Source organism: Coregonus clupeaformis, chromosome 11 (genome assembly GCF_020615455.1).
Source record: "Coregonus clupeaformis isolate EN_2021a chromosome 11, ASM2061545v1, whole genome shotgun sequence".
Classification (NCBI taxonomy): domain Eukaryota; kingdom Metazoa; phylum Chordata; class Actinopteri; order Salmoniformes; family Salmonidae; genus Coregonus; species Coregonus clupeaformis.
This window is the reverse complement of record NC_059202.1, coordinates 1,310,591-1,337,869: the sequence shown is the minus strand read 5'-3', so window position 1 is coordinate 1,337,869 and position 27,279 is coordinate 1,310,591. Positions and strand designations below refer to the sequence as shown.

The 27,279-nt window shown below is 40.7% G+C and overlaps 1 protein-coding gene across 3 annotated transcripts; it reads right to left on the bottom strand.

The window, feature by feature from the left end:
• Positions 1-938: 938 nt before the first annotated feature.
• On the bottom strand, positions 939-26,887 carry LOC121577015 (ammonium transporter Rh type C 1). 3 transcript variants are annotated; one of them, XM_041890693.2, is made up of 11 exons: positions 26,572-26,887; positions 15,091-15,283; positions 6,069-6,219; positions 5,700-5,847; positions 5,440-5,606; positions 5,131-5,268; positions 4,832-4,968; positions 4,475-4,599; positions 3,490-3,563; positions 3,004-3,071; positions 939-2,095 (listed from the first exon to the last, which is right to left on the bottom strand). In XM_041890693.2, the coding sequence occupies exons 1-11, from the start codon at positions 26,792-26,794 to the stop codon at positions 2,056-2,058; spliced, it is 1,464 nt and encodes a 487-aa protein (XP_041746627.1). In that variant the 5' UTR covers positions 26,795-26,887; the 3' UTR covers positions 939-2,055. The 3 variants fall into 3 exon arrangements, 1 of the variants encoding a protein (XP_041746627.1); XR_006002552.1 differs by having other exon boundaries at positions 2,066-2,095; positions 3,004-3,563; XR_006002553.1 differs by lacking the exon at positions 26,572-26,887 and adding an exon at positions 23,912-24,015 and having other exon boundaries at positions 2,066-2,095; positions 3,004-3,563.
• Between the last annotated feature and the right edge of the window lie 392 nt (positions 26,888-27,279).

The following is a 27,279-nucleotide window of genomic DNA, read 5'->3' as shown; positions in this document are numbered from 1 at the left end:
CCTGCAAAATGAAGTCATAGATTAACTTATTTTTTTCTATGAGGGAACTTCTTGTTTGGAACAATAACAAAAAAAGAAACAAAAAAAGTAGGCTATCCAGAGGTCTTCTCGGATGCAAAAAGTTGGACCTAGACCCGGATCCGATTGGACCAGAGTGACACAAGTTTTATCAGCCAAGTCGATCTTCTGGTTAACGAACAGGGTTTTATATGTTGGCTAGGCCGTCTGTAAGTCAATAAATGCACCTTATTAGCGTACAATTAATATGCTTTAGGCTATGCAGAGCCGTGGTCGGGTCCACTTGGGTCTATCTGGGGCAAAGCTCCCTGCCATCCAAGACCTCTATACCAGGCGGTGTCAGAGGAAGGCCCTCAAAATTGTCAAAGACTCCAGCCACCCTAGTCATAGACTGTTCTCTCTGCTACCGCACGGCAAGCGGTTCCGGAGTGCCAAGTCTAGGTCCAAAAGACTTCTCAACAGCTTCTACCCACAAGCCATAAGACTCCTGAACAGCTAATCATGGCTACCCGGACTATTTGCACTGCCCCCCCACCCCATCCTTTTTACGCTGCTGCTACTCTGTTAAGTATTTATGCATAGTCACTTTAACTCTACCCACATGTACATATTACCTCAACTACCTCAACTAGCCGGTGCCCCCACACATTGACTCTGCACCGTTACCCCCCTGTATATATAGCCTCCCTACTGTCACTTTATTTTACTTCTGCTCTTTGTTTTTCTCAACACTTTTTTTTGTTGTTGTTTTATTCTTACTTTTTTTTTTTTGTTGTTTAAAATAAACGCACTGTTGGTTAAGGGCTGTAAGTAAGCATTTCACTGTAATGTCTGCACTTGTTGTATTCGGCGCATGTGACCAATAAAATTTGATTTGATTTGATTTGATTTGATCAGCTGTAGTTACATAGACCCGAGAACTGATGACAATAAGGATTTTTGGACCCGGACCCTCTCGGGTATTCGGGTTTGGGGGGACCCGTGAAGACCTACTACACTGTAGACCTACTAGGCTACAATAATAGTCTCATCAAACACTTCGTGAGGAGGTTGCACAAATGGGTAGCTAGATTTAATAAAATGCTTCATAACGTACAGATTAGAATGAACAATAGATAAAAGATGTAAAACAAACAGGTTATAAGTGAAGACGTCCAAACGCAGCAGTTCTTTTTTATTTGCCTTGATTTAGTTTAATCAAATTCACATCTCACTTTAAACACCTGTAATGTACCCCTTTCTCTACAGTCATAAATATACTTTACACTCCTTGAATGCAGAGATGCAAATTGAATCAGGTTCTATGACTAAATTATGAAAGCTTGAGCTGAAATTCCATAGTGCCATTTGGATAAACCATAAAACCAACTGGACCTAAAAAACATCAACCTAAGCTATAAACAAACAAAACATGACATACAGTAGAAGATTGAAGATGGCGCTGAAGTAGATAGCTGCCGTCTTAGGGCTCCTGACCAATTCTGCTTCTGCATTGTTGGGAAGGGCCCGTAAGTAAGCATTTCACTGTTAGTCTACACCTGTTGTTTACAAAGCATGTGACAATTTTATTTGAGTATACCTGTCAAAAAGGACGGAATCTCCACAAATCCTGATTATTACAATAATTCCTCTCGCACCAGCATCACCGGAGGTTTGGCCTGTGGTCTTTTTTTGGTAAGGTGACACAATGACAATGTGTCACCTATCATACTGTTAATATCAATGATGTAGGGTTACCTGCTTGGGATTCGACTTAGGCCTGACTGGTGATAAAACATGGCACCATTATTTCTGTCTGGTTATTGTATTATTTTCCAATGTGATTTCATTAAACAAAGATAACAATTGTCACTGTTTCTCAGGGAGTTCTTGTTGTGATTCCATGTAAAGTAGAAAAGATTGACTATAAATTCCATGAACATAACAGAACAGTATACAGAGTGGTGAGGAGGAGAGGAGTGGTTTCTGTACAGCATGAGTCGGTGTAGGATCGGACCATCAGTTGGTGTAGGGGGGAGATGACATCAGGCTCTAGTGTCAGTTCTGACTCTGTTCCATAGAGAAATCTGATTCTGTACTGTGAATTACAAAACATTAAGTTAAGATTACAACCTTTATGTGTGAAACTGGTACAGCCCAGGACTACACATAGGCTACACAGCTTCTCCAATGTGGTTTCATCATATCAAGGTCTCAGACAGTTTATTCATACTTTCTGACCAGTACACTTAAATGGAATTGAGAGAAAGTTGGTTCCTGTTCTTTTTCTAGATTGTTTTACATCAAATAGACAGATTCCTCCTAATTAGACATAATCCTCCTCTCACACACATTAAATTATTTTTATCCCCAGACACTGCCCTGAAAATCCCCTATTCTAAAAGCAGTATCATTGTCATTTTCAGGCCAAGCATAACAGGTACTGTGTAACTTCAAAGTCACTTTCAGAAAGAACCCGTCCAGAGCTATGGAACACCCCTATCAACACACCAGAAACACATCAAAAACTCTGAAAGAACAAGGTAAGAGGTGACGGTGCCATGCTGTCTCTACTAATTTGAGGCAATTTTCACGGTATTGTGTGGGGCCAAACAAGGATTGTATTCACTAGCGGTGGGCATACACTGCATATAACACAGTGGTCTGCTGCCATCTTGAGGATATTTTACATAACACATTTTATGAGGACAAAGGCTTTTTAGGGCCCTGTGTTTTGGTTAATCAAGTCACATGACCTGGATTTTAACCTTTATTTTAAACCTTTTCCAGAAATGAGAATTAGACCAAAAATGTAAGCAATTGTCTGAAGATGGTTCTGGACCATCTGACATAAAAAGAAAATATGAAAAAGGTTGAAATCCAGGTCATGTGACATGACTAACTAAAAAACAGGGCCTATTGTCATGCCATATCACAATGCATAATGAACAAAAGCCTTACAATCCAACCTCCATAATCTTATTGTTGCACAAATCTGCTACTTACGCATCCCTGTTCTGCATGTGGTTGTTGTACTCCAGGATAGGTGGAATGCTCTCTTCATCCTCAGGTAACTCAGGGCAGAAATCATCATTATCAAAAGATTTGATTAGAACTTCCAATAGCATGTAAAAGAAGAGGTAAACATATTTTCCACTGCCATATCCTTCCTTAGCCTCAACAAACCAAATACCATTTAGTCATAACAATACGCAAACCTCCTCGGACTTGGGACAAGCTAATAACTAAATATTGGTATTGACCATTCCATGAAGGACAGTATTAGGGTAACACAGTGTTTTAGGTGACAAAAACATACTGCCCTTTAACAATGACACATTCATAAAAACAAAAGGGGTACAATTATTTTTATTCAAATTCTCAACAAAAAAAAGCAAAGAAATCACCTTCAGAAAGATCGCTCAAAAATTGCTTCACAGTCTTTATGCTATGAGTGCATTTGGACTGTAATGGTTTAGTACAGTATCTCACCTCCCAGTAGAGATCATCATCAAAGCAGTTGTCATCAGGAGCATCCCCCCAGATAGGTAACCTCAGGATACAGCCTAGGGACAAACACACCATCCTCATCTCACCACTGCTGAGTACACCATTGAGTACATGCAGCAATTATTCAAATACACCACCCCAGCCGCACAATAATACAATACCACATTAACTTGTCAGCTACCTTATAACCTGTCCTCACGATAACGTGTCACATGTTGCCTCCCTTATATTTTCCCCAAAATGGAGACCAGCCTTTTTCGTCTGAATGTAATATTTATTTTGAGTTTGCAGTGATCTTGCTTTATTTAATATACTTTGTGCGTTTTTTTCAAATTTTGCATGATTTCTATGGTTTGCTGTGTTCTCCCTCCTTTTGTGTTTTCTAATTTATTGATTGTAGACTCCCCCTTGGCTGGTCTCCATGGAGACAGGAGTTGGCCCAGGTATGCCACACCTGGGCCTGATTGACTTAACGAGCTACCACACAACTGAAAAAGGAGCTTTCAGCACCAGTCTGGGCCTGCTGCTGGAGGGAGAAGACCATCACCGCACTGCTGCTGCCTCCACCACTGAAACCCGGAGGGGGACCAGCGTCGACAACGCTCACTACCACGCAGATAAGGAACGGTAGACCCCTAAATGTGTGGGTGAGGTCAAATACTTCTGTTCAGAATGGATGTTTCCTCTCCCTCTGTGCTGCCAGCACTGTTCTGTGGGCTGGGTGCCGCCAGCGGATGATGACCGAAGGGTGGTGGTGGCAGCAGCCAATCTTGAGGACATCCAGCAGCATGGACTGTATTTCTGGGACTGAGCATGTGGATTGTGTGAACCAGATTTTTGTAAATTAAAAACCCTTGACCTTACGGTATATTCGCCTTTTCTGTATGGTGGCCTGGGATCTCAGAACCTGTTTTGAAGAGCGCACACACAACCTAATCGAGAGCCCATTAAGTTGTGTCCAACTCACCAACAATGATTCCTCCTCCAACTCCAAAGCAGAGGGCAACACAGAGCCCTGCTGCCTGGTGTCCTCCCTGCCGGGTCGGCACCATGTCTTTCCAATCCCCCTTGAAGTCAAACGTGTTTATCAACCTATTTAAAAATAAATAAAAACCATTTACTATATCTAAGGAAAATATCACAATTGGAACCAGAAAACTGGGTGGACTTTTCTTTGCCGCAGCATTCTTGTCCAGCTTCTGTGCCACTATTGGATGTGCATAATGATATCACGTGAGTTCATCGCATCAAAGCTGCTACAACTTGAGCAGACTGAAATATCAGGCCATTGGTTGGGCATTTCTGCCGTGACCTGTGAACTCACCCTTCCTTGCCATAGACCCCTTCACTGGCAGCTGCAGCAGTGATGGCGCCCACGATGCCCCCTATGACCCCAGGCATGGCATGGAGGTTGTGGATGCCACACGTGTCCTGGATCTTCAGATACTTCTCCATGAATGGCTGATGGGACAGACGCATACATGCCCACTAATCAAATAGGAGTAGCCTAGTCATTAGTGACTACTATACACTCCTTCACTGCATTCGGTAGGCACATTCTGTGGAATGTTGCAGATAGAAATCTCATGAATAAAGCTAATGTGACTCCATATTCTACATTACCGTGACATAGATGTAGCCCAGGGTGGAGATGATGCCACAGCAGAACCCTACGATCAGAGACCCATAAGGCATTAGCATGAACTCTGCTGCCGTTCCCACGGCAACACCCCCTGCCAGCGTGGAGTTCTGGATGTGAACCTGGAGCACAGTAACAGAAGAGTTGGCCAATAGCTTGAGTGGAGATACCCATTTCCTTTTTATCATGTATGACCATTACTCCAATGACCATAGGAGTTGGCAAGACATCACAAACAGATCTGGGACCAGGCCAATGTATGTAATGCACACCCTATGGGTTCATTACATTACCATGTCCAGCTTGCCAGCCTTCTGGGAGAGACTGGATATGGCGACGGTGGTGAGGACGGTGGAGGCCAGGGCCAGGTAGGTGTTGATGGCCGCTCGATGCTGCCCATCCCCGTGGTTCGTGATGGCCGAGTTAAAACTAGGCCAGAACATCCACAGGAACAGGGTTCCTACAGTGCAGGGGTGGATCCATGGTAGTACAGTTTCATCTATACCAGTATGGAAAAATGTGCAAAGTGTCAACCATTGTGACTCAGACTCACCGATCATGGCAAAGACGTCAGAGTGGTAGACAGAGCCATTCAGACGCTTGCTCCGGTCCAGGTTGGGCCGGTACAGCATCCACGAGATGGACAGACCATAATAAGCGCCGAATGTGTGGATCACCATGGAGCCGCCAGCATCCCTGGCCTGTAAGGGAGAATGATGTACAGTAAACCAGCCACCTTATTCGTATGTGGATATCAACATCTATTCCATAAAATCCTATTGTAACGGTAAATGAATTCAGAAATCAATCAATGAAGAACAGACCTTGATACAGCATCACTGTGGGACGTTCGTGAGAACCATGTATGCAGGTTTAATGCAGGACTTAATATTAAAGCCTTTATTATTTACTAAAGACTTACATGTATGAGGTTGAGGATAATGAACTCTTCCACAGCATACAGAGTGATTCCAAACAGTGTCATCACCATCAGCTGGACTGGGCTCACCTTGCCTAGCACAGCCCCATACGCTATCAGGCAGCTGGCTACACAGAAGTCTGCATTGATCAGACTGAGAAGGAAAGAACCAGGGCAGGATTACAATGTATAGTGGGTCGGTGTCAGCCTGGTACCATATCTGTTTTTGCTGTCTTGCCAACTCATTTGGTCATTGTCACACAGCAAAAACAGATCTGGGACCAGGCTAGATTGGTACAGTGCATTCGGAAAGTATTCAGACCCCTTGACGTTTTCCACATTTTGTTACGTTAAAGCCTTATTCTAAAATGGATTAAAATGTAGTTTTTTCCCCTCATCAAGCTACACACAATACTCCATAGTGACAGAGCAAAAACAGGTTTAGACATTTTTGCAAATTTATTAAAAATAAAAAACAGAAATACCTTATTTACATAAGTATTCAGACCCTTTGCTATGAGACTCGAAATTGAGGCTGTAACGTAACAATGTGGAAAAAGTCAAGGGGTCTGAATACTTTCCGAATGCCCTGTATATGTTTGAAGTGGGTTTGTCTTTGTTCTAAAAGTGGATACTGTCCATACTGTTGAAAATGGTCACAGAAAAATTATGACAATGACTTCATCTTCAAAGGTCAATAGTTTGTGGTATTGTGAACTGAATAATCATTTAAGAACCTTGTTATTCATTTGTAACAAATATTACTGAAGGATACAAACTGACCAAGTCAATATATCATCATCTTGGACATAATGTTGGACTGGCCATTTAAACCACACACAATATACAGAGCTGGTTCCCTTCTATGCACTTTATTTCGATGATCTCAAATAACCATTTAAATGTTGAATGATGGGGCAAAATGTAGATTTTGCCAAAACAGACATACCCAAATGTAATTATTTTTAATGAGATGGGCATAAACAGTAACTGGTAATGTTGTATAGTTTTGGAAAGGTCTGGAAGGTACCTTTCTGGTAGAAATTGTTATATATTGCTGAGGTGTACTCACATTTGACGACACAAGCTCAAGTACGTAGGACAAATATGATGAAAATAGGAAAAATCATATTTTTTTCCTATTCAACAAAAGTGGGGCAAAAGGGCTTGAAATGACTGAAATGCTTTCTAAACATAGTAACAATCAAATTATAAACAACTTACTATACGATTTCACATTCCTTATAACTGTAAAATAAATATGATCATACTTAGTGACAGTACAATATTGGCACTATTTCATATAACTGCCAACAGAGAATTTTCTCCTAAACGTCCATTGAGCGGCGCAGAAACACCATTCAAATGTGTGCAGACTCGTTGCAACTTCAGCTTTAAGCACAAAGTGATTTCGTCCGTCTGGACTTAATTCGAATTTATGAAATTATTTAGTATTTATTTTCATGTTGAGAGCTTTAAATCCGGCTGAGAATATCACAGCGAAAGGAAACTAGTATCGTTGCATCTGCTAGATGGCAGCTGTGAGTTTCACAGAAACAGGAAATTGTTCCTTTGTCTGGATAGGCCAGAAAATGTGACACGTCACTCCCTATGCAAATGTGGGGTCTGAAACCAGACCCTTCAAGTCAGCCATGCCGGGAGAGTGGGAGTGGAGAGCAGAGCTATCGGGCTTTCTTGCACTAAAAGACATGGGACAAAACTACGACGTTCACAGAGTGCTTTGTGCTCCAAAAGTATTGGGACAGTGACAATTTTGGGGTTGTTTTGGCTCTGTACTCCAGCACTTTGGATTTGAAATGATACAATTACTTGGCTCATTGCACTCTAGTGACTCCTTGTGGTGGGCCGGGTGCCTGCAGGCTGACTTCGGTCATCAGTTGAACGGTGTTTCCTCTGACACATTGGTGCGGCTGGCTTCCGGGTTAAGCGGGCTGGTGTTAAGAAACGCGGTTTGGCGGGGTATTTTTCGGAGAACGCATGACTCGACCTTCGCCTCTCCTGAGCACATTTGGGAGTTGCAGCGATGAAAAAGATCGCAATTGTATATCACGAAAAAATAAAAAATAATAATAATAATACTTTTTAAAGAAAAGTTAAGTATTTGGCCCCATATTCATAGCACGCAATGACTACATCAAGCTTGTGACTCTACAAATTGGTTGGATGCATTTGCTGTTTGTTTTGGTTGTGTTTCAGATTATTTTGTGCCCAATAAAAATGAATGGTAAATAATGTATTGTGTCATTTTGGAGTCACTTTTATTGTAAATAAGAATAGAATATGTTTCCAAACACTTCTACATTGTTGTGGATTCTACCATGATTACAGATAATCATGAATGAATCGTGAGTAATGATGAGTGAGAATGTTACAGACACACATAAGCTCAGAAAAAAAAGAAACTTCCTCTCACTGTCAACTGCGTTTATTTTCAGCAAACCTAACATATGTAAATATTTGTATGAACATAACAAGATTCAACAACAGAGACATAAACTGAACAAGTTCCACAGACATATGACTAACAGAAATTGAATAATGTGTCCCTGAACAAAGGGGTGGTCAAAATAGTAACAGTCAGTATCTGGTGTGGCCACCAGCTGCATTAAGTACTGCAGTGCATCTCCTCCTCATGGACTGCACCAGATTTGCCAGTTCTTGCTGTGAGATGTTACCCCACTCTTCCAACAAGGCACCTGCAAGTTCCCAGACATTTCTGGGGGCAATGGCCCTAGCCCTCACCCTCCGATCCAACCAGTCCCAGATATGCTCAATGGGATTGAGATCTGGGCTCTTCGCTGGCCATGGCAGAACACTGACATTCCTGTCTTGCAGGAATTCACGCACAGAACGAGCAGTATGGCTGGCGGCATTGTCATGCTGGAGGGTCATATCAGGATGAGCCTGCAGGAAGGGTACCACATGAGGGAGAAGGATGTCTTCCCTGTAACGCACAGCGTTGAGATTGCCTGCAATGACAACAAGCTCAGTCCGATGATGCTGTGACACACCGCCCCAGACCATGACGGACCCTCCACCTCCAAATCGATCCCGCTCCAGAGTACAGGCCTCGGTGTAACGCTCATTCCTTCAACGATAAACTTGAATCCGACCATCACCCCTGGTGAGACAAAACCGCGACTCGTCAGTGAAGAGCACTTTTTGCCAGTCCTGTCTGGTCCAGCGACGGTAGGTTTGTGCCCATAGGCAACGTTGTTGCCGGTGATGTCTGGTGAGCCCTCAGGCCAGCCGTCAGTCCAGCCTCTCTCAGCCTATTCAGACAGTCTGAGCACTGATGGAGGGATTGTGCATTTCCTGGTGTAACTCTGGCATTTGTTGTTGCCATCCTTTACCTGTCCCACAGGTGTGATGTTCGGATGTACCGATCCTGTGCAGGTGTTGTTACACGTGGTCTGCCACTGCGAGGACGATCAGCTGTCCGTTCTGTCTCCCTGTAGCGCTGTCTTAGGCGTCTCACAGTACGGACATTGCAATTTATTGCCCTGGCCAAATCTGCAGTCCTCATGCCTCCTTGCAGCATGCCTAAGGCACGTTCACGCAGATGAGCAGGGACCCTGGGCATCTTTCTTTTGGTGTTTTTCAGAGTCAGTAGAAAGGCATCTTTAGTGTCCTAAGTTTTCATAACTGTGACTTTAATTGCCTTAATTGTAAGCTGTTAGTGTCTTAACGACCGTTCCACAGGTGCATGTTCATTAATTGTTTATGGTTCATTGAACAAGCATGGGAAACAGTGTTTAAACCCCCAAGACATGCTAACCTCTCACCATTACAATAACAGGGGAGGTTAGCATTTTTTGGGGGGTATGATATTTCTGTGTCTGTAACTATGTTCAAAACGTGCTGTAATTTCTAAACGGTTCACCTGATATGGATTTTTTTTAAATACCCTAAAACAGTCTGCACTTTAACATAGTCATCATTGTATCATTTCAAATCCAAAGTGCTTGAGTACAGAGCCAAAACAACAAAAAATGTGTCACTGTCCCAATACTTTTGGAGCTCACTGTAACTCTGTACACCTCACAACACAGAGTACCCCTTTCCTGCAGTGAAATTACCTAGTGGTCTCATGGGTGGAATGTTATATTTCTCATACATTTATTTTTTTTTGCCGAACATCCAGTGTTTCTATGTCAAACAGTTTTGTTATATTTCAGTCTTCTGTGATGTATATACAGTTGAAGTCGGAAGAGTCATTAAAACTAGTTTTTCAACCACTCCAAAAATGTCTTGTTAACAAACTATAGTTTTGGCAAGTCAGTTAGGACATCTACTTTGTGCATGACACAAGTAATTTTTCAAACAATTGTTTACAGACAGATTATTTCACTTATAATTCACTGTATCACAATTCCAGTGGGTCAGAAGTTTACATACACTAAGTCGACTGTGCCTTTAAACAGCTTGGAAAATTCCAGAAAATGATGTCATGGCTTTAGAAGCTTCTGATAGGCTAATTGACATCATTTGAGTCAATTGGAGGTGTACCTGTGGATGTATTTCAAGGCCTACCTTCAAACTCAGTGCCTCTTTGCTTGACATTTGGGGAAATGAAAAGAAATCAGCCAAGACCTCGGAAAAAAATGTGTACACCTCCACAAGTCTGGTTCATCCTTGGGAGCAATTTCCAAACGCCTGAAGGTACCACGTTCATCTGTACAAACAATAGTACGCAAGTATAAACACCATGGGACCACGCAGCTATCATACCGCTCAGGAAGGAGACGCGTTCTGTCTCCTAGAGATGAACATACTTTGGTGCGAAAAGTGCAAATCAATCCCAGAACAACAGCAAAGGACCTTGTGAAGATGCTAGAGGAAACAGGTACAAAAGTATCTATATCCACAGTAAAATGAGTCCTATATCGACATAACCTGAAAGGCCGCTCAGCAAGGAAGAAGCCACTGCTCCAAAAACGCCATAAAAAAGCCAGACTACGGTTTGCAACTGCACATGGGGACAAAGATCGTACTTTTTGGAGAAATGTCCTCTGGTCTGATGAAACAAAAATAGAACTGTTTGGCCTTAATGACCATTGTTATGTTTGGAGGAAAAAGGGGGTGGCTTGCAAGCCGGAGAACACCATCCCAACCGTGTAGCACGGGGGTGACAGCATCATGCTGTGGGGGTGCTTTGCTGCAGGAGGGACTGGTGCACTTTACAAAATAGATTGCATCATGAGGAAGGAAAATTATGTGGATATATTGAAGCAACATCTCAAGACATCAGTCAGGAAGTTAAAGCTTGTGGGAGCAAGGATGCCTACAAACCTGACTCAATTACACCAGCTCTGTCAGGAGGAATGGGCCAAAATTCACCCAAATTATTGTGGGTAGCTTGTGGAAGGCTACCCGAAACGTTTGACCCAAGTTAAACAATTTAAAGGCAATGGTACCAAATACTAATTGCATGTATGTAAACTTCTGACCCACTGGGAATGTGATGAAAGAAATAAAAGCTGAAATAAAAATTCTCTCTACTATTATTCAGACATTTCACATTCTTAAAATAAAGTGGTGATCCTAACTGACCTAAGACAGGGAATTTTTACTAGGATTAAATGCCAGGAATTGTGAAAAACAGAGTTTAAATGTATTTGGCTAAGGTGTATGTAAACTTCCGACTTCAACTGTAAAGTGTAATATTGGGATGCAAACTCAAAATGGAATACATTTAAACTCAATATCTGACATGGTACAGGTGTCTTCTATTTTTAAGCCCATAACCATGTGTGTGAGGTGTATCCTTTTGTTTCAAAGTAGATTTGTTTAAGACTACCAAGAAACACTCTTTGTGACCCTGATTTAGCCCACTGCAGTAAAAGGTTTTAAGGGCACGATTCAATCAGTAGCGCTGAAGTTCGGCGTTACAGCATGATAAAAATGTAAAGGCAATGTTCCCGCGTTCGCGGAAACTGCATTCGCGGTAAACACTGCACATGTAGGCTCAATCGTAACTTACCTTTACATTTCAACTCTTCAGTACTGCGGATTGAATAGAGCCCTTAATTTACATCCTACTTTATAACTGTCCGTTCTGCTTGGATACGAACTGATATTATGGTATTAGTGTGTGAATTATTATGATATTAGCGTGCTCAGTGAAAAGGGCACCCTCACCTCCCGAAACAACAGTTGACTTAAAATTGTTACATTCATAGTTAATTATCTAATGCTCCTGTAGTCAAATTTCCACATATATTTTTTAGCATAGGCCTTTAATTTCTGCAAAATCACACTCATCCCAGTAAGTTTACAGCCTACTGCTCAAAGAGAGGGCAAAGAGGGGTGGGCTATCAGCTGATCATAGCAAATGTAGATTATGTAAATCAGCTAGTTAGCTAGTTAGCTATGCCGTTGAAACAATCTAACTAGTCTTTAACTGTGATTAGTGTTTGTTCTGCTTCCCTATTCCTAACCGTGAGATGACACATGCAATTTATAAGGTAGCCCCTACTACACTACCTTTCGGCGCCTGTAGCTTCTGCCTGCAGGACGAGTGCAGTCAGTGTGGGCTCGAGTGGGGGCAGAGGATTAGGAATTTTCCAAAATTCAATAATGAGAAATTAGCTAGTTTGATGGGCAATTCATTTAAATAACAAGAGAGAAAACAGACTAAAAGTGAAATAAAATTGTAATAATAAAAAAACGCCACCTCTCTGAAAGGGCACTTTTCTCATAGGAGGGCAAAAGGGCAGGTGTTCAGGCACCCTTAGACCTCTATCTGTTCACGTGCCTGCACAGACACACAGAGGCACACACGGGCACATACGGGTACACGTTTGCTTACACACACACACACGTCACACAGACATGCACCCACACATATCATATCTGTTTCCACAAGGTCGGAGAAACTTCAGCAGTATCATAAATGCGTGATTAGCACTAATGTGTTTTTGTTTGCCCTCCCATTACTGTGTACAGACTGTACATCTCACAAGCCAGGAGGATCAACAGTAACAGGTGATACATACAGTGCCTGTAGAAAGTATTCACACACCTTGACTTTTTCCACATTTAGTTGTGTTACAGCCTGAATTAAAAATGTATTCAATTGAGGTTTTTTTTATCACTGGCCTACACACAATACCCCATAAGGTCAAACTGGAATTCTGTGTTTAGAATGTATAAAAAATAAAAACCTGAAATGTCTTGAGTCAATAAGTATTAATTCCCTTTGCTATGGCAAGTCTAAATACATTCAGGAGAAACATTTTGCTTAACAAGTCACATAATAGGTTGCATGGACTGCAATAATAGTGTTTAACATGATTTTTGAATGACTACCTCATCTCTGTACCCCATAAATACAATTATCTGTAAGGTCCCTCAGTCGAGCAGTGAATTTCAAACACATATTCAACCACAAAGACCAGGAAGGTTTTCCAATGCCTGGCAAAGAAGGGCACCTATTGGTAGATGGGTAAAAATAAAAAAGGCAGACATTGAATGTCCCTTTGAGCATGTTGAAGTTATTAATTACACTTTGGATGGTGTATCAATACACCCAGTCACTACAAATATACAGGCGTCCTTCCTAACTCAGTTGACGGAGAGGAAGGAAACTGCTCAGGGATTTCACCATGAGGCCAATGGTGACTTTAAAACAGTTGAATGGCTGTGATAGGAGAAAACTGAGGATGGGTCAACAACATTGTAATTACTCCACAATACTAACGTAATTGACAAAGTGAAAAGAAGGAAGCCTGTACAGAATAACAAATATTCCAAAACATGCATCCTGTTTGCAACAAGGCATTAAGTAATACTGCAAAAACATGTTATGTTTGGGGCAAATCCAATACAACACATTACTGAGTACCACTCTCCATATTTTAAAGCATATTGGTGGCTGCATCATGTTATGGGTATGCTTGTAATCATTAAGGACTGGGGAGATTTTCAGGATAAAAAATAAAAGGAATGGAGCTAAACACAGGCAAAATCCTACAGAAAAACCTAGTTCAGTCTGCTACTGGGAGATTAATTCACCTTTCAGCAGGACAATAACCTAAAACACAATAACCTAAATCTACACTGGAGTTGCTTACCAAGACAGTCAATGTTCTCCAGAGTGGCCAAGTTACAGTTTTGACTTAAATCTACTTGAAAAACTATGGCAAGACCTGAAAATGGTTGACTAGCAATGATCAGCAACCAATTTGACAGTTTGAAGAATTTTTAAAAGAATAATTGGCAAATGTTGCACAATCCAGGTGTGGAAAGCTCTTAGAGACGTACGCAGAAAGACTCACAGTTGTAATCACTGCCAAAGGTGCTTCTACAAAGTATTTGCTCAGGGGTGTGAATGCTTATGTCAATAAGATAATTCTGTATTTCATTTTCAATACATTTGCAAAAATGTCAAAAAACATGTTTTCACTTTGTCATAATGTGTTATTGTGTGTAGATTGGTGTGGAAAATAAATCAATTTAATACATTTTGAATTCAGGCTGTAACACCACAAAATGTGGAATAAGTCAAGGGGTATGAATACTTTCTGAAGGCACTGAATGATGGATTTTCACATGCAGACCGGTTCCTCCACTTCTCCTCCATCACAATAGGTTCTCTCTGGCACTCACACTCACATGATCCTTTTCCATAAACATATGTTATTCTATGGATTGATTTCAATGACGTAGGCCTAGGTTCTGCATGACTGACTCTTTCACATATGATTCATTCATGCAAAAGTTATACATACTATAGTCAGTGAATGGTCAGCCAGAAGGGCTCTATACATTGATGTTGAATGGGGTGAGTTTGTTAAATAATTATATAAATCCATACAATATTCACTGTTGTCTTTCCAAGAGACCACTGTGCTGAAAAAAGTGGATGCTTTAACTAGGTCTATATCACTGTTTTAAAACCCACATCACTTTCACTTATCAAATCCGATACCAGCATTCACTGATCTCAATAGTTCAAGAAAACTAGTTTAACACTGTTAGACCAAAGCCGCCAAACTTTAACCTCTCCATGCCGATCTTGATCTTGCCGTCCATGGGGTCCAGAGATTGGAACCAGCCCTGCATCAGCAGAGCCCACTGAAGGCCGAAGGCGGCGATGAGGAAGTTGAAGCCCACGGCACTAAAGCTGTAGCGCTTCAGGAAGGTCATGAGGAAACCGAAGCCCACAAAGATCATCACATGGACGTCCTGGAAACCTGAGGGAGACAGACGGACGGACGGACGGGGGGTGGGGGATGAGGGAGAGAGGTAGAAAGGGGTAAGAAGTGCAGATCAACACTGTCATGTAAATGAGAGGGTCATCCATATCAATCAAAGTTCAACCAAGGCGATTAATGGAATTGGAGATGGAAATTAATTTGATGTGTCTTTGATCAAACATATCCATCCTCTGATAAAATCTAACTATATTGACAAAATGTCTGATGAGTAAATTTACACTGTCAGTGACTCATCTCAAATTCTGGAACTATTTCAGAAGAATATGTACATCCTGCCCATTATCTGACTCACAGCCATAATCTGGTGGTGATGGATGTAGGTACATGGTTATCCTCTTCTATCACAACACAGAGCAGAAGATACACATGCAAACAGGTCCTATCTCCATTGCAAACACCCAAATTGAAGTAGCTAAAGTAGTGCAGGTGATTGTGATTGCGATCAAATGCTTTCATCAGTGTTAATCTGCTCTGCCCCTATAGGATTGAAACTCCCACTAGTCTGGGCCAACACAACAGTCTGTCTGGGCCCCTAAGTGTTTTTTATATGGCAACAAATAGTCCTGCCAGTACATTCATGGCTCATGTCCGCAAACAAGTTTAATTGATCAGGGTATTGGATGTAAAAAGTAAAAAGACACATCCTTAAAGTCATAATGTCTGTCAGGTACATACAGGTAAATAACACTTAAGTACAGTAAAGGCCAACGATCGGACGATCACGTGCAGAGAGGAGCGGTGTAAAGTACTCAAGTAAAAATACTTTAAAGTACTACTTAAGTCGTTTTTGGGGGGTATCTGTACTTTACTTTACTATTTATATTTTTTGACAACTTGTACTTTCACTCTACTACATTCCTAAAGAAAATCTGTACTTTTTACCCTCATACATTTCCCTGACACCAAAAAGTACTCATTACATTTCGAATGCTCAGGCAGGACAGAATTATGGTCCAATTTATGCACCTATCAATATAATGTGTTGTCATCCCAACTGCCTCCAATCTGGCGGACTCACTAAACACAAATACTGCATTTGTAAATGATGTTGGAGTGTGCCCCTGGTTGTCCGTAAAAACATTTTTTTATATAACAAAAAAGGAAATTGTGCCATCTGGTTTGCTTAATATAAGGAATTTGATGTATAGCATTTACTTTTACTTTTTACTTTTACTCAAGTATGACAATTTAGTACTTTTTCCACCCCTGTACTTAAGTACATTTAAAACCAGATACTTTTAGCCTTTTACTCAAGTAGCATTTTACTGGGGGGGGAATAACTTAATATACTTTAAAATGACTAAAACCAAATCGAAATTGTGTAGATTTGATAATGGACCTACATTCATACAGTTTCTTGATTTTTTTGTCACTGGCCTACACACAATAGCGCATAATGTCAAAATTGAATAATGTTTTTAGATTTTAAATTTTCACAAATGAATAAGAAATGAAAAAGTGACATTTCTTGAGTCAATAAGCTGTAATCGCTGCTAAAGGTGCTTCTACAAAGTATTGACTCACAGGTGTGAATTAGATGTTTCTGTATTTTATCTTCAATAAATTTGCAAACATTTCTAAAAACATGTTTTCATTTCGTCATTATGGGGTATTGTAGATGTGTAGATGGGTGAGAAAAAAATATATTTAATCAGTTTTGAATTCAGGCAGTAACACAACAAAATATGGAATAAGTCAAGGGGTATGAATACTTTCTGAAGGCACTGTAAATAAATACAAGCATCAACCCGCCAGTATCATTTTCAAGATGAGCAGCCATGACTGTCTGGTGCATTCCAGAGGACAATAAGTAGCCTTCGCACTGTGAAACATTACTGTTACTCAGAAAAGGACACAAAGCAACAGCCTAAAGTACTACTAGAGATGGACAGTATTTCTGTTACATGTATTTGAAATAGGAATTTTAATTACTTCTGAGTATTTTGTGATTTTAATTACACTGGGCTGAACTACACTCCAACGTATTTTGTATTTTCCAAATACAGTAATTTGTATTTTCAAAATACAAAATACTTTTCTATACCATTTTTTTTATAGCGGTTCACATTTTATGGCTCCCCTTTCACCCTGTATTGGGATCAGAAGCCTGATAGCACTATGGTGTGATAAAATCATCTGCTAAATGAACTAAATAAACACTAAATATACAAAACATTAAGAACACTTGCTCTTTCCATGACATAGACTGACCAGGTGAATCCAGGTGAAAGCTATGATCTCTTATTGATGTCACTTGTTAAATCCACTTCAATCAGTGTAGATGAAGGGGAGGAGACAGGTTAAATAATGATTTTTAAGCCTTGAGACAATTGAGAAATGGATTGTGTATGTGTGCCATTCAGAGGGTGAATGGGCAAGACAAAAGATTGAAGTGCCTTTGAACGGGGTATGGTAGTAGGTGCCAGGCGCACCGGTTTGTGTCAAGAACTACAATGCTGCTGGGTTTTTCACGCTCAACAGTTTCCCGTTTGTATCAAGAATGGTCCACCACCCAAAGGACATCCAGCCAACTTGACACAACTGTGGGAAGCATTGGAGTCAACATGGGCCAGCAACCCTGTGGAACGCTTTCGACACCTTGCAGAGTCTATGCCCCGACGAATTGAGGCTGTTCTGAGGGCAAAAGGTTCCTCATGTTTGGTATACTGAGTGTAAATGTAAAAATTAACAATTGCAAAGCATGGTGAGTATTATTCTAATGAGCTCTGCCCCGAAACAATACACAGTGTGCTTTGCAGTTAATTTTGGTATGTTCATTTTCACATATACATTTACATTTTGGCCATTTAGCAGACACGATTATCCAGAGTGACTTCTTCAACTAAAGGTAAATAAACAACAACATTTCACAGCCATACCTAGTAAAACTTTTTTTGTAACCGTTACTGAGAATGTTGTTGCTGTTCGTGCGGCTACTTGCGAATGTATTTTTGTTTAAAAAAATACAAAATATATGTATTTTAATGAAATACATGACAAAATACAAGTATTTTGTAGTTTATTTTGATACATTGATCTTTATGGTATTTTGTATCTTTATTTTGTTATTGTATTTTGTAATTTTTGCCCATAACTGTGTACTACTACATGTTACCCACTCTTATATCACATCAGGTGAACAAATACTGCATCTATTTGTACCAGACTGGGGCGTGATACATTAAAAACAATATGGCCCTTGAAGAAAACTCACCTCCTAGTTCAGATTGCCCCCATGCTGACTTCAGAGATAAATGACCTACGTAGTCCTCAATCTCATGCTTGACTGGTCTCTAGACACTGTGACAGCAAAATCATTATCACCTGACATCCAACACCCCATAAGAGATGGTCCTGTTTTTAGGACTGACACCCACACCACAGGTTGCTGCTGTATTAAGCTCAATTCATCCACACCCTAAGAATTCTATAATAGGTGAAATGAGCTACTATACAACTCATTCAACTGAAGCTGAACAACACACACACACACACACCTACACCTACACACACAGGCAACACACACACACACAAACCGCCTTGATGTCTATTGTTAATCTTGTAATTCTAGTTAGCCATTTCAGATTATATAAGCATCAGTGAGTCTGCAGATGTACCTGTTGGGACAGGGTGGGGGTATGAATAATTTGAGGAGGGACAAAGCCCACTGATAGTAGCACACCGACGTTATGGGCGGGGCCTTGCTCTCCCTACCATATCTCCTTACCCATCCAAATAAAATATTGAAATATTGATAATTTATTTGATCGACATAGGTGGTGGGCCGTAGCCATATATCTGCTTTCATTTTCGAGATGATCGATCTCTGTCGAGGGAGGAGTTAGTTTTTACATATTGTGTATATCTTTTTTCTTCTGAACACATTTCCTTTTTTTTGTCTGGTAATGTCAATTCTTGCAAATGTTTTCAAAATACATACTTTTATGTTCACTAGCAGGACAGGCAAATGCTGCCGAGCACTAAACTGTAAACCAATCAAAACTCTGCTGATCACATTTGCCAATCGCGTTACCCGTATCTAAGATGTTAGACAGCTGGTGACATCAGGTAAAGTATATATATATATTTTTTGTAATCTAACTATTTAGTTATAGAAATGTGATACCATCAATGCAAGCAGTAAAATTACTCCCAACTTAGAACACAGCAACCTTTGTAATGTAGCTAACGTTAGCTTGCTAGATAGCTAGCTAGTTACAACAAGTAGATATGTTGCTAGCTAGCAGGAGCAGATGCTTTACCACTAGCTAGCATGTAATTCCAGGACAAGGAGCATTTTAGCTATCTATTTATTCCAAGTAATAATTTAAGACTACAAAAATCTATAGGACAAGTAGTGTAAATCTAATACAATCATCAAGGCAGGACCCACTACTTTCATTCATAATGACAAAAAATAAATGCTGCATTATCCTTGTCAATGGTTCGATTCCCACGGGGGGCCAGTATAAAAAAATATGTATTCACTAACTGTAAGTCGCTCTGGATAAGAGCGTCTGCTAAATGACTAAAATGTAAAATGTAAATGTAAATGTCAATAGTTGGAGTAGGATGATTGCAGAGCCCCCTGCCTCAGACTGTCGGGATATTCATTTTCTAGCTCACAAACTAAATTCCTTTGCTGTGATGATATATTTTATTCATTCTTGTCTCTCACTTTTGTCTCACATTATCTATTCAACTCTCCAGTTTCCTGCTCACAGAGATCAACCTAGTGCTATTCACCAAGCATGGGCTGATTCACTCACCTGTGAGGAGAACCATCCTATTGCAGTTTGAACTAGCCCTGCCATCACTATTTACACATTGGGACCACATACAGTGCATTCGGAAGATAGAGATACACGTGCTTGTTTGAACATCTTTATTCATTATTGTCTCTCACTTTGTCTCCCATGATCTATTCACCAAGTCCTGCAGCGTGAACTAGCCCTGCCGTCACTATTTAGACATTGAGACCACATACAGTGCATTCGGAAGGTATTCAGACCCCTTCACTTTTTCCACATTTTGTTCCATTAGTCTTATTCTAAAATGGATTGGGGAAAAAATCCCTCATCAATCTAAACACAAAACCCCATAATGACAAAGCAAAACAGGTTTTTTTAAATGTTTGCAAATGTATGAAAAATAAAAAACTGAAATACCTTATTTACATAAGTATTCAGACCCTTTGCTATGAGACTCAGGTGCATCCTGTTTTCATTGATCATCCTTGAGATATTTCTACAACTTGATTGGAGTCCACCTGTGGTAAATTCAATTGATTGGACATGATTTGGAAAGGCACACACCTGTCTATATAAGGTCCCACAGTTGACAGTGCATGTCAGAGCAAAAACCAAGCCATGAGGTAGAAGGAATTGTCAGTAGAGCTCCGAGACAGGATTGTGTCGAGGCACAGATCTGGGGAAGGGTACCAAAGAATTTCTGCAGCATTGAAGGTCCCCAAGAACACAGCGGCCTCCATCATTCTTAAATGGAAGAAGTTTGGAACCACCAAGACTCTTACTAGAGCTGGCCGCCCAGCCAAACTGAGCAATCAGGGGAGGGACTTGGTGAGGTAGGTGACCAAGAACCCGATGGTCACACTGACAAAGCTTCAGAGTTCCTCTGTGGAGATGGGAGAACCTTCCAGAAGGACAACCATCTCTGCAGCACTTCACCAATCAGGCCTTTATGGTAGAGTGGCCAGACAGAAGCCACTCCTCAGTAAAAGGCACATGACAGCATGCTTGGAGTTTGCCAAAAGGCACCTACAGTGGGGGAAAAAAGTATTTAGTCAGCCACCAATTGAGCAAGTTCTCCCACTTAAAAAGATGAGAGAGGCCTGTAATTTTCATCATAGGTACACGTCAACTATGACAGACAAATTGAGAAAAAAAAATCCAGAAAATCACATTGTAGGATTTTTAATGAATTTATTTGCAAATTATGGTGGAAAATAAGTATTTGGTCACCTACAAACAAGCAAGATTTCTGGCTCTCACAGACCTGTAACTTCTTCTTTAAGAGGCTCCTCTGTCCTCCACTCGTTACCTGTATTAATGGCACCTGTTTGAACTTGTTATCAGTATAAAAGACACCTGTCCACAACCTCAAACAGTCACACTCCAAACTCCACTATGGCCAAGACCAAAGAGCTGTCAAAGGACACCAGAAACAAAATTGTAGACCTGCACCAGGCTGAGAAGACTGAATCTGCAATAGGTAAGCAGCTTGGTTTGAAGAAATCAACTGTGGGAGCAATTATTAGGAAATGGAAGACATACAAGACCACTGATAATCTCCCTCGATCTGGGGCTCCACGCAAGATCTCACCCCGTGGGGTCAAAATGATCACAAGAACGGTGAGCAAAAATCCCAGAACCACACGGGGGGACCTAGTGAATGACCTGCAGAGAGCTGGGACCAAAGTAACAAAGCCTACCATCAGTAACACACTACGCCGCCAGGGACTCAAATCCTGCAGTGCCAGACGTGTCCCCCTGCTTAAGCCAGTACATGTCCAGGCCCGTCTGAAGTTTGCTAGAGTGCATTTGGATGATCCAGAAGAGGATTGGGAGAATGTCATATGGTCAGATGAAACCAAAATATAACTTTTTGGTAAAAACTCAACTCGTCGTGTTTGGAGGACAAAGAATGCTGAGTTGCATCCAAAGAACACCATACCTACTGTGAAGCATGGGGGTGGAAACATCATGCTTTGGGGCTGTTTTTCTGCTAAGGGACCAGGACGACTGATCCGTGTAAAGGAAAGAATTAATGGGGCCATGTATCGTGAGATTTTGAGTGAAAACCAGCAAGGGCATTGAAGATGAAACGTGGCTGGGTCTTGATCCCAAACACACCGCCCGGGCAACGAAGGAGTGGCTTCGTAAGAAGCATTTCAAGGTCCTGGAGTGGCCTAGCCAGTCTCCAGATCTCAACCCCATTGAAAGTCTTTGGAGGGAGTTGAAAGTCCGTGTTGCCCAGCGACAGCCCCAAAACATCACTGCTCTAGAGGAGATCTGCATGGAGGAATGGGCCAAAATACCAGCAACAGTGTGTGAAAACCTTGTGAAGACTTACAGAAAACATTTGACCTGTGTCATTGCCAACAAAGGGTATATAACAAAGTATTGAGAAACTTTTGTTATTGACCAAATACTTATTTTCCACCATAATTTGCAAATAAATTCATAAAAAATCCTACAATGTGATTTTCTGGAAAATTTTTCTCTCGTTTTGTCTGTCATAGTTGACGTGTACCTATGATGAAAATTACAGGCCTCTCTCATCTTTTTAAGTGGGAGAACTTGCACAATTGGTGGCTGACTAAATACTTTTTTTCCCCACTGTAAATGACTCAGACCATGAGAAACATGATGAAACCAAGATTGAACGCTTTGGCCTGAATGCCACATCTGGAGGAAACCAGGCACCACTCATCACCTGGCCAATACCATCCCTTCGGTGAAGCATGGTGGTGGCAGCATCATACTGGGAGACTAGTCAGGATTGAGGGAAAGATGAATGGAGCAAAGTACAGAGAGATCCTTGATGAAAACCTGCTCCAGAGTGCTCAGGACCTCAGACTGGGGTGAAGGTTCACCTTCCAACAGGACAACGACCCTAAGCACACAGCCAAGACAACGCAGGAGTGGCTTCGAGACCAGTCTCTGAATGTCCTTGAATGGCCCAGCCAGAGCCCGGCCTTGAACCCGATCGAACATCTCTGGAGAGACCTGAAAACAGCTGTGCAGCGACGCTCCCCATCCAACCTGACAGAGCTTAAGAGGATCTGCAGAGATCCTTTACTGAGTAAAGGGTCTGAATAATTATGTAAATGTTATATTTCAGTTTTTTTATATATATATATATATATATAAATTTGCAAAAATGTCTAAAAACCTGTTTTTGCTTTGTCATTATGGGATATTGTGTGTAGATTGATGAGGGGGGAAAACAATGTAATCCATTTTAGAATAAGGCTGTACGTAACAAAATGTGGAAAAAGTGTAGGGGTCTGAATACTTTCCAAATGCACTGTATGCATTTGCCTGTTGTATTTTCTTTGTGGGTTTTGGCCTACACAGTCTAGTGCATTGTTCTATAATCCTACAGTCTCTTTATCATTCTCCATCTCTTATATTCCAATGCATCCAACATTATTCATGCCCACCATGGCATTGGGCAGCTGCTGTTTGAGAACTAATCTGGTTTAGAAATCAAACTCTGGGTTATCTTATCGCAGAGAACATTGTACAACTGTTTTTAGTGCAGATAGTATTGCAAGGTATGCTATATGTGTAGGCTATGCTATATGTATTGGCTAATATGCATATGCAGCTGTCATTTGTAAAAAAAAAAAATGTAATGTGGGTTTCTATGCAAAGTATATGATTGAATGTTTCTTTAAGCTTGTAGCTAGCTACTTGAAATGAGACATACAATAATGCGAAAACATTATAAAAATGTCAATTCACTGACAGAGAGATAGATAATGAAGCACATATTGACATTTACAGTAGCTGGCTAGGCTAGTCAAACTGTAACATTGGCTAGCTTTAAATACATTTAATAAATGGTCAACGGAGTTACCTCTTCATACGAGCAAGACAATTCGTATTGCATGCTGTATATTCCAAGTGCACTCGAAAACAGATATTTATCTTATTTCCGTTTTGGGAGCTAGCTATCTGTTCCTCTTCATTAGACATCATCTTGCGTTATCACAAGAGTCTGTGTTTACATCGTAGATAGAAGCAGGCCATTGGCTGCCTTCATCATATGAGGGGTATGTACGGGAGTTCTGATTGGTTCCAAATTTAGCAGTTTGGCAAATTTGCCTGAGAAGACAGATTGTTGAAATATAATTTTTATGAGAACATTTGCAAGAATTGAAGGTGACAACTAATGTTATAGTCATCATAAGAACGTTTTACTGTCATATACAAAAAAACAGCTCCTCCCTCAACGGGAACAATTCAACTTCACGTTTTCCGGCTTCGGCACACCACCTAAGATGCACGCCAACAGAAAGACGCATCAAGCTCAGATAAAGCATCCGACCGAGTGAAACAGTGCCCTTCTGTCTCAGCATGTGTAGACCATGTATCTGATGCTGTCTGAACAAAAAGAGTATGGCTTGTCATACGCTTTTTGGCCAGACAGCATCGGATACATTGGCGCTGTTTTGCTCACTCTGATGCTTTCTCCGGTGAGATAGTTTCCGCAGAGGGGAAGAAGCGAAGCTAAAATCTGTCTTGAATAATCCCAATGCGTTTCTATGGGTTTAATATGCAGACCTAAACTCGTTGCCTCCCTTTCCGCCTTTGGGACAATGACTCCCATTGTTAGGGCGGAGACATGAGCATCTCGTCATTACATATACAGATCTCTGGTTTCAGCCACTTGCGAATTGGAAAGGAAAGTTAGTGGGTGCAGTGCACTGTTCGTATGCTGGCTTCCCCTAAAGTAAATTGATGTTTTGCCAAAATTATATAATTACTCCTGTCTAAATGAAATCAGGACTAGCTGAATATTGAGTTGACACTGTCAGTGAAAAGTATCTAAAATATCTGTGAAGATAATGTGTTTCCAGTGTAATTTTAAATGTTGAGACAAGAAGAAGGGGAGGGTCGAAGATATGGGGCATCTCTCTCCAGAATGCATGCATTCAGCTATCCTGAATGTGCTCAGCTGTCTCCCGCCAGTTCTTGCGCATCCATTGTTTCATTGTATGAATTGTTACATACATTGCATATGTCACCAGTAGTAAATGTACCGTTAATCCCCATCATTTGGTTATATTAATATCTGAGATTTTCTCAATCATTTTTTCTAAACCTCACACAGTAAGTAAACTAAGTCTGTTTTTTAAACTTCCGTTGCGAATGATAATAGTTCCTCACAGTATTTGAAACATCTTTCCAACACTCTCCTGACCTTGACAATCACCAAGCCTTGGCATAAAAGAGCAAAATATAATATCTGATGACCCCATATATCCAGAGGAAACGTCATAAAATGTCTGAAGACTTTTCCCTTGCGCAAAAACAGCTGTCTGTCCCGAGCTCACTGGCACTGGAAAGAGGGTCGAATAGGCTAGTTGATACATTGTTGCAAGTTCGCTAGTGACAGCTTCAGGGCAAACCCAGTTAATTGATTTTATATAATGTTGCACTTCACTAGCAATAGCTCAAGTCATGACACATAGGCCCCGTGTAGCTCAGTTGGTAGCGCATGGCGCTTGCAACGCCAGGGTTGTGGGTTCGATTCCCACGGGGGGGCCAGTACGATTTTTTTTTATATATATATATGCACTCACTAACTGTAAGTCGCTTTGGATAAGAGCGTCTGCTAAATGACAGATCGTAAGGCAGGCGGGGTAGGGATATTTTCTACTGTTTTTATTTTGTCGGCTTCAAGCGTATGTATTTTATTTAGTTAACGATGGAAGTTATGGGCTTACTGCTGCATTGGCTATCTCCCATGTACTCATTTATTTAAATGCCAATGGATCATGGCGTATCAATGTGTCCATATGGCAGAGATTGGTGCTCTTGCATTAGTTTAATTTCAACCTTTCGATTTTTATCGGTTTAATTCCGATATGTATGATTAACCACATGACAATGATTATTGAAATGTAACTGTTCCACAAAAATGCACATATGAAAATCATAACTGGCATGCAGATGTTAGAAATGGTAGGATAAATTGTGAACTTCCCCAAACTTCAAACTCACCTGCCGCCTATGGTCTTTACTACAACATCCATTTTAAAAAGATGTGCAACATAGGAGGTCCAGTGAAAAAAAAGTGCCCCCCTATGGAAATCAAATGCCCATCGAACTGATTCGTTCTGGCGCCAGCCCTGGATAGTAGGTGTGTCATCACCTAAACATGACATGTTATTTCTGAACAAATTAAATGTAAAGTTTAATTTAATAATTATATGCAATGTTCAACTATTCAACTATAAGTTCAAGTTCAGGTCATTGTAGTAGACATCTGGAATTGCGCAGCATGATAGCTCAATAACTAGGCTATGCGTTAAAAAAAAACATTAACATGACAATAAAAAGTGAATAATACGACCAAATTGGCAAAGATTTGTTAGGAATATATATATTACTATCTTGTTTCACAACTAGTTGGTTGTTGAAATAAAATTTAAATTAAAAAAACAATTTAAAAAGAAAACATAGATTATGATAATGTCAAAGCAACAGAGCAGATCATTTTGGGTCACTTACTTGGGTATCTGAAATAGAAGTCGTTCTCAATGTCACTGGATATGTTTTGAGATTTTCTATACTCAATCCAATGTGCGTCGGATTGCTGGTCATAACGGATAAAAATGCCGAATAAGATGATCATGGCAATTTGCCATACGAAACACACTGCTGGAAGACTAATTCGGACATTTGTATTTTTCGGCCGGTCACAGCATTGCCTAAAGCTTTGTATACAACCCATTGTGGTATCGCCACAATGGTCCAGTTGCCTTTGGTGCCTTATGGAGAAAGACGGGTAAATATGTTGTACAGTATCCTAGTGTGTAAGCGATAATGACAGCAGTTCTAGGGGGCCCTCAGCATCTCAGGCGTGGGAGCAGGGAGGAGGGCTGAGTATGTGTGTGTGTGTGGGGGGGGGGTTTCTCACGTAAACTTGTATCTTATTTTCAGGACTACCCGAGATACTGCATCAAATGTATACATACTAAGATTCGTGTCCGAGTCTCCTTTCCTACATAATCACTAAGGAAAATATTGGACAGTTATGTAGAATATAATAAAATAGAATAGAATAGGGTCCACTGCACACTTTATGTTTCCCCCTTTGCATTGGATGACCAGGTAATATTTGTTTGCTTTCGTTAAACTTATGGGGAAGATGGAGGCAATGACAGCGGGGCAGTCAGACAGTCTATTTTTTATTTACATTTGGTTAAGTTGTCAACT

Coding starts and splice junctions, on each gene's coding strand:
- LOC121577015 (XM_041890693.2), bottom strand. CDS start 26,794: ATGGGTTGTATACAAAGCTTTAGGCAATGCTGTGACCGGCCGAAAAAT. Junction 15,284..26,571: donor CTTCTATTTCAGATACCCAA/GTAAGTGACCCA, acceptor TGTCTCCCTCAG/GTTTCCAGGACGTCCATGTG. Junction 3,072..3,489: donor ATGATGATCTCTACTGGGAG/GTGAGATACTGT, acceptor TTCTGCCCTGAG/TTACCTGAGGATGAAGAGAG.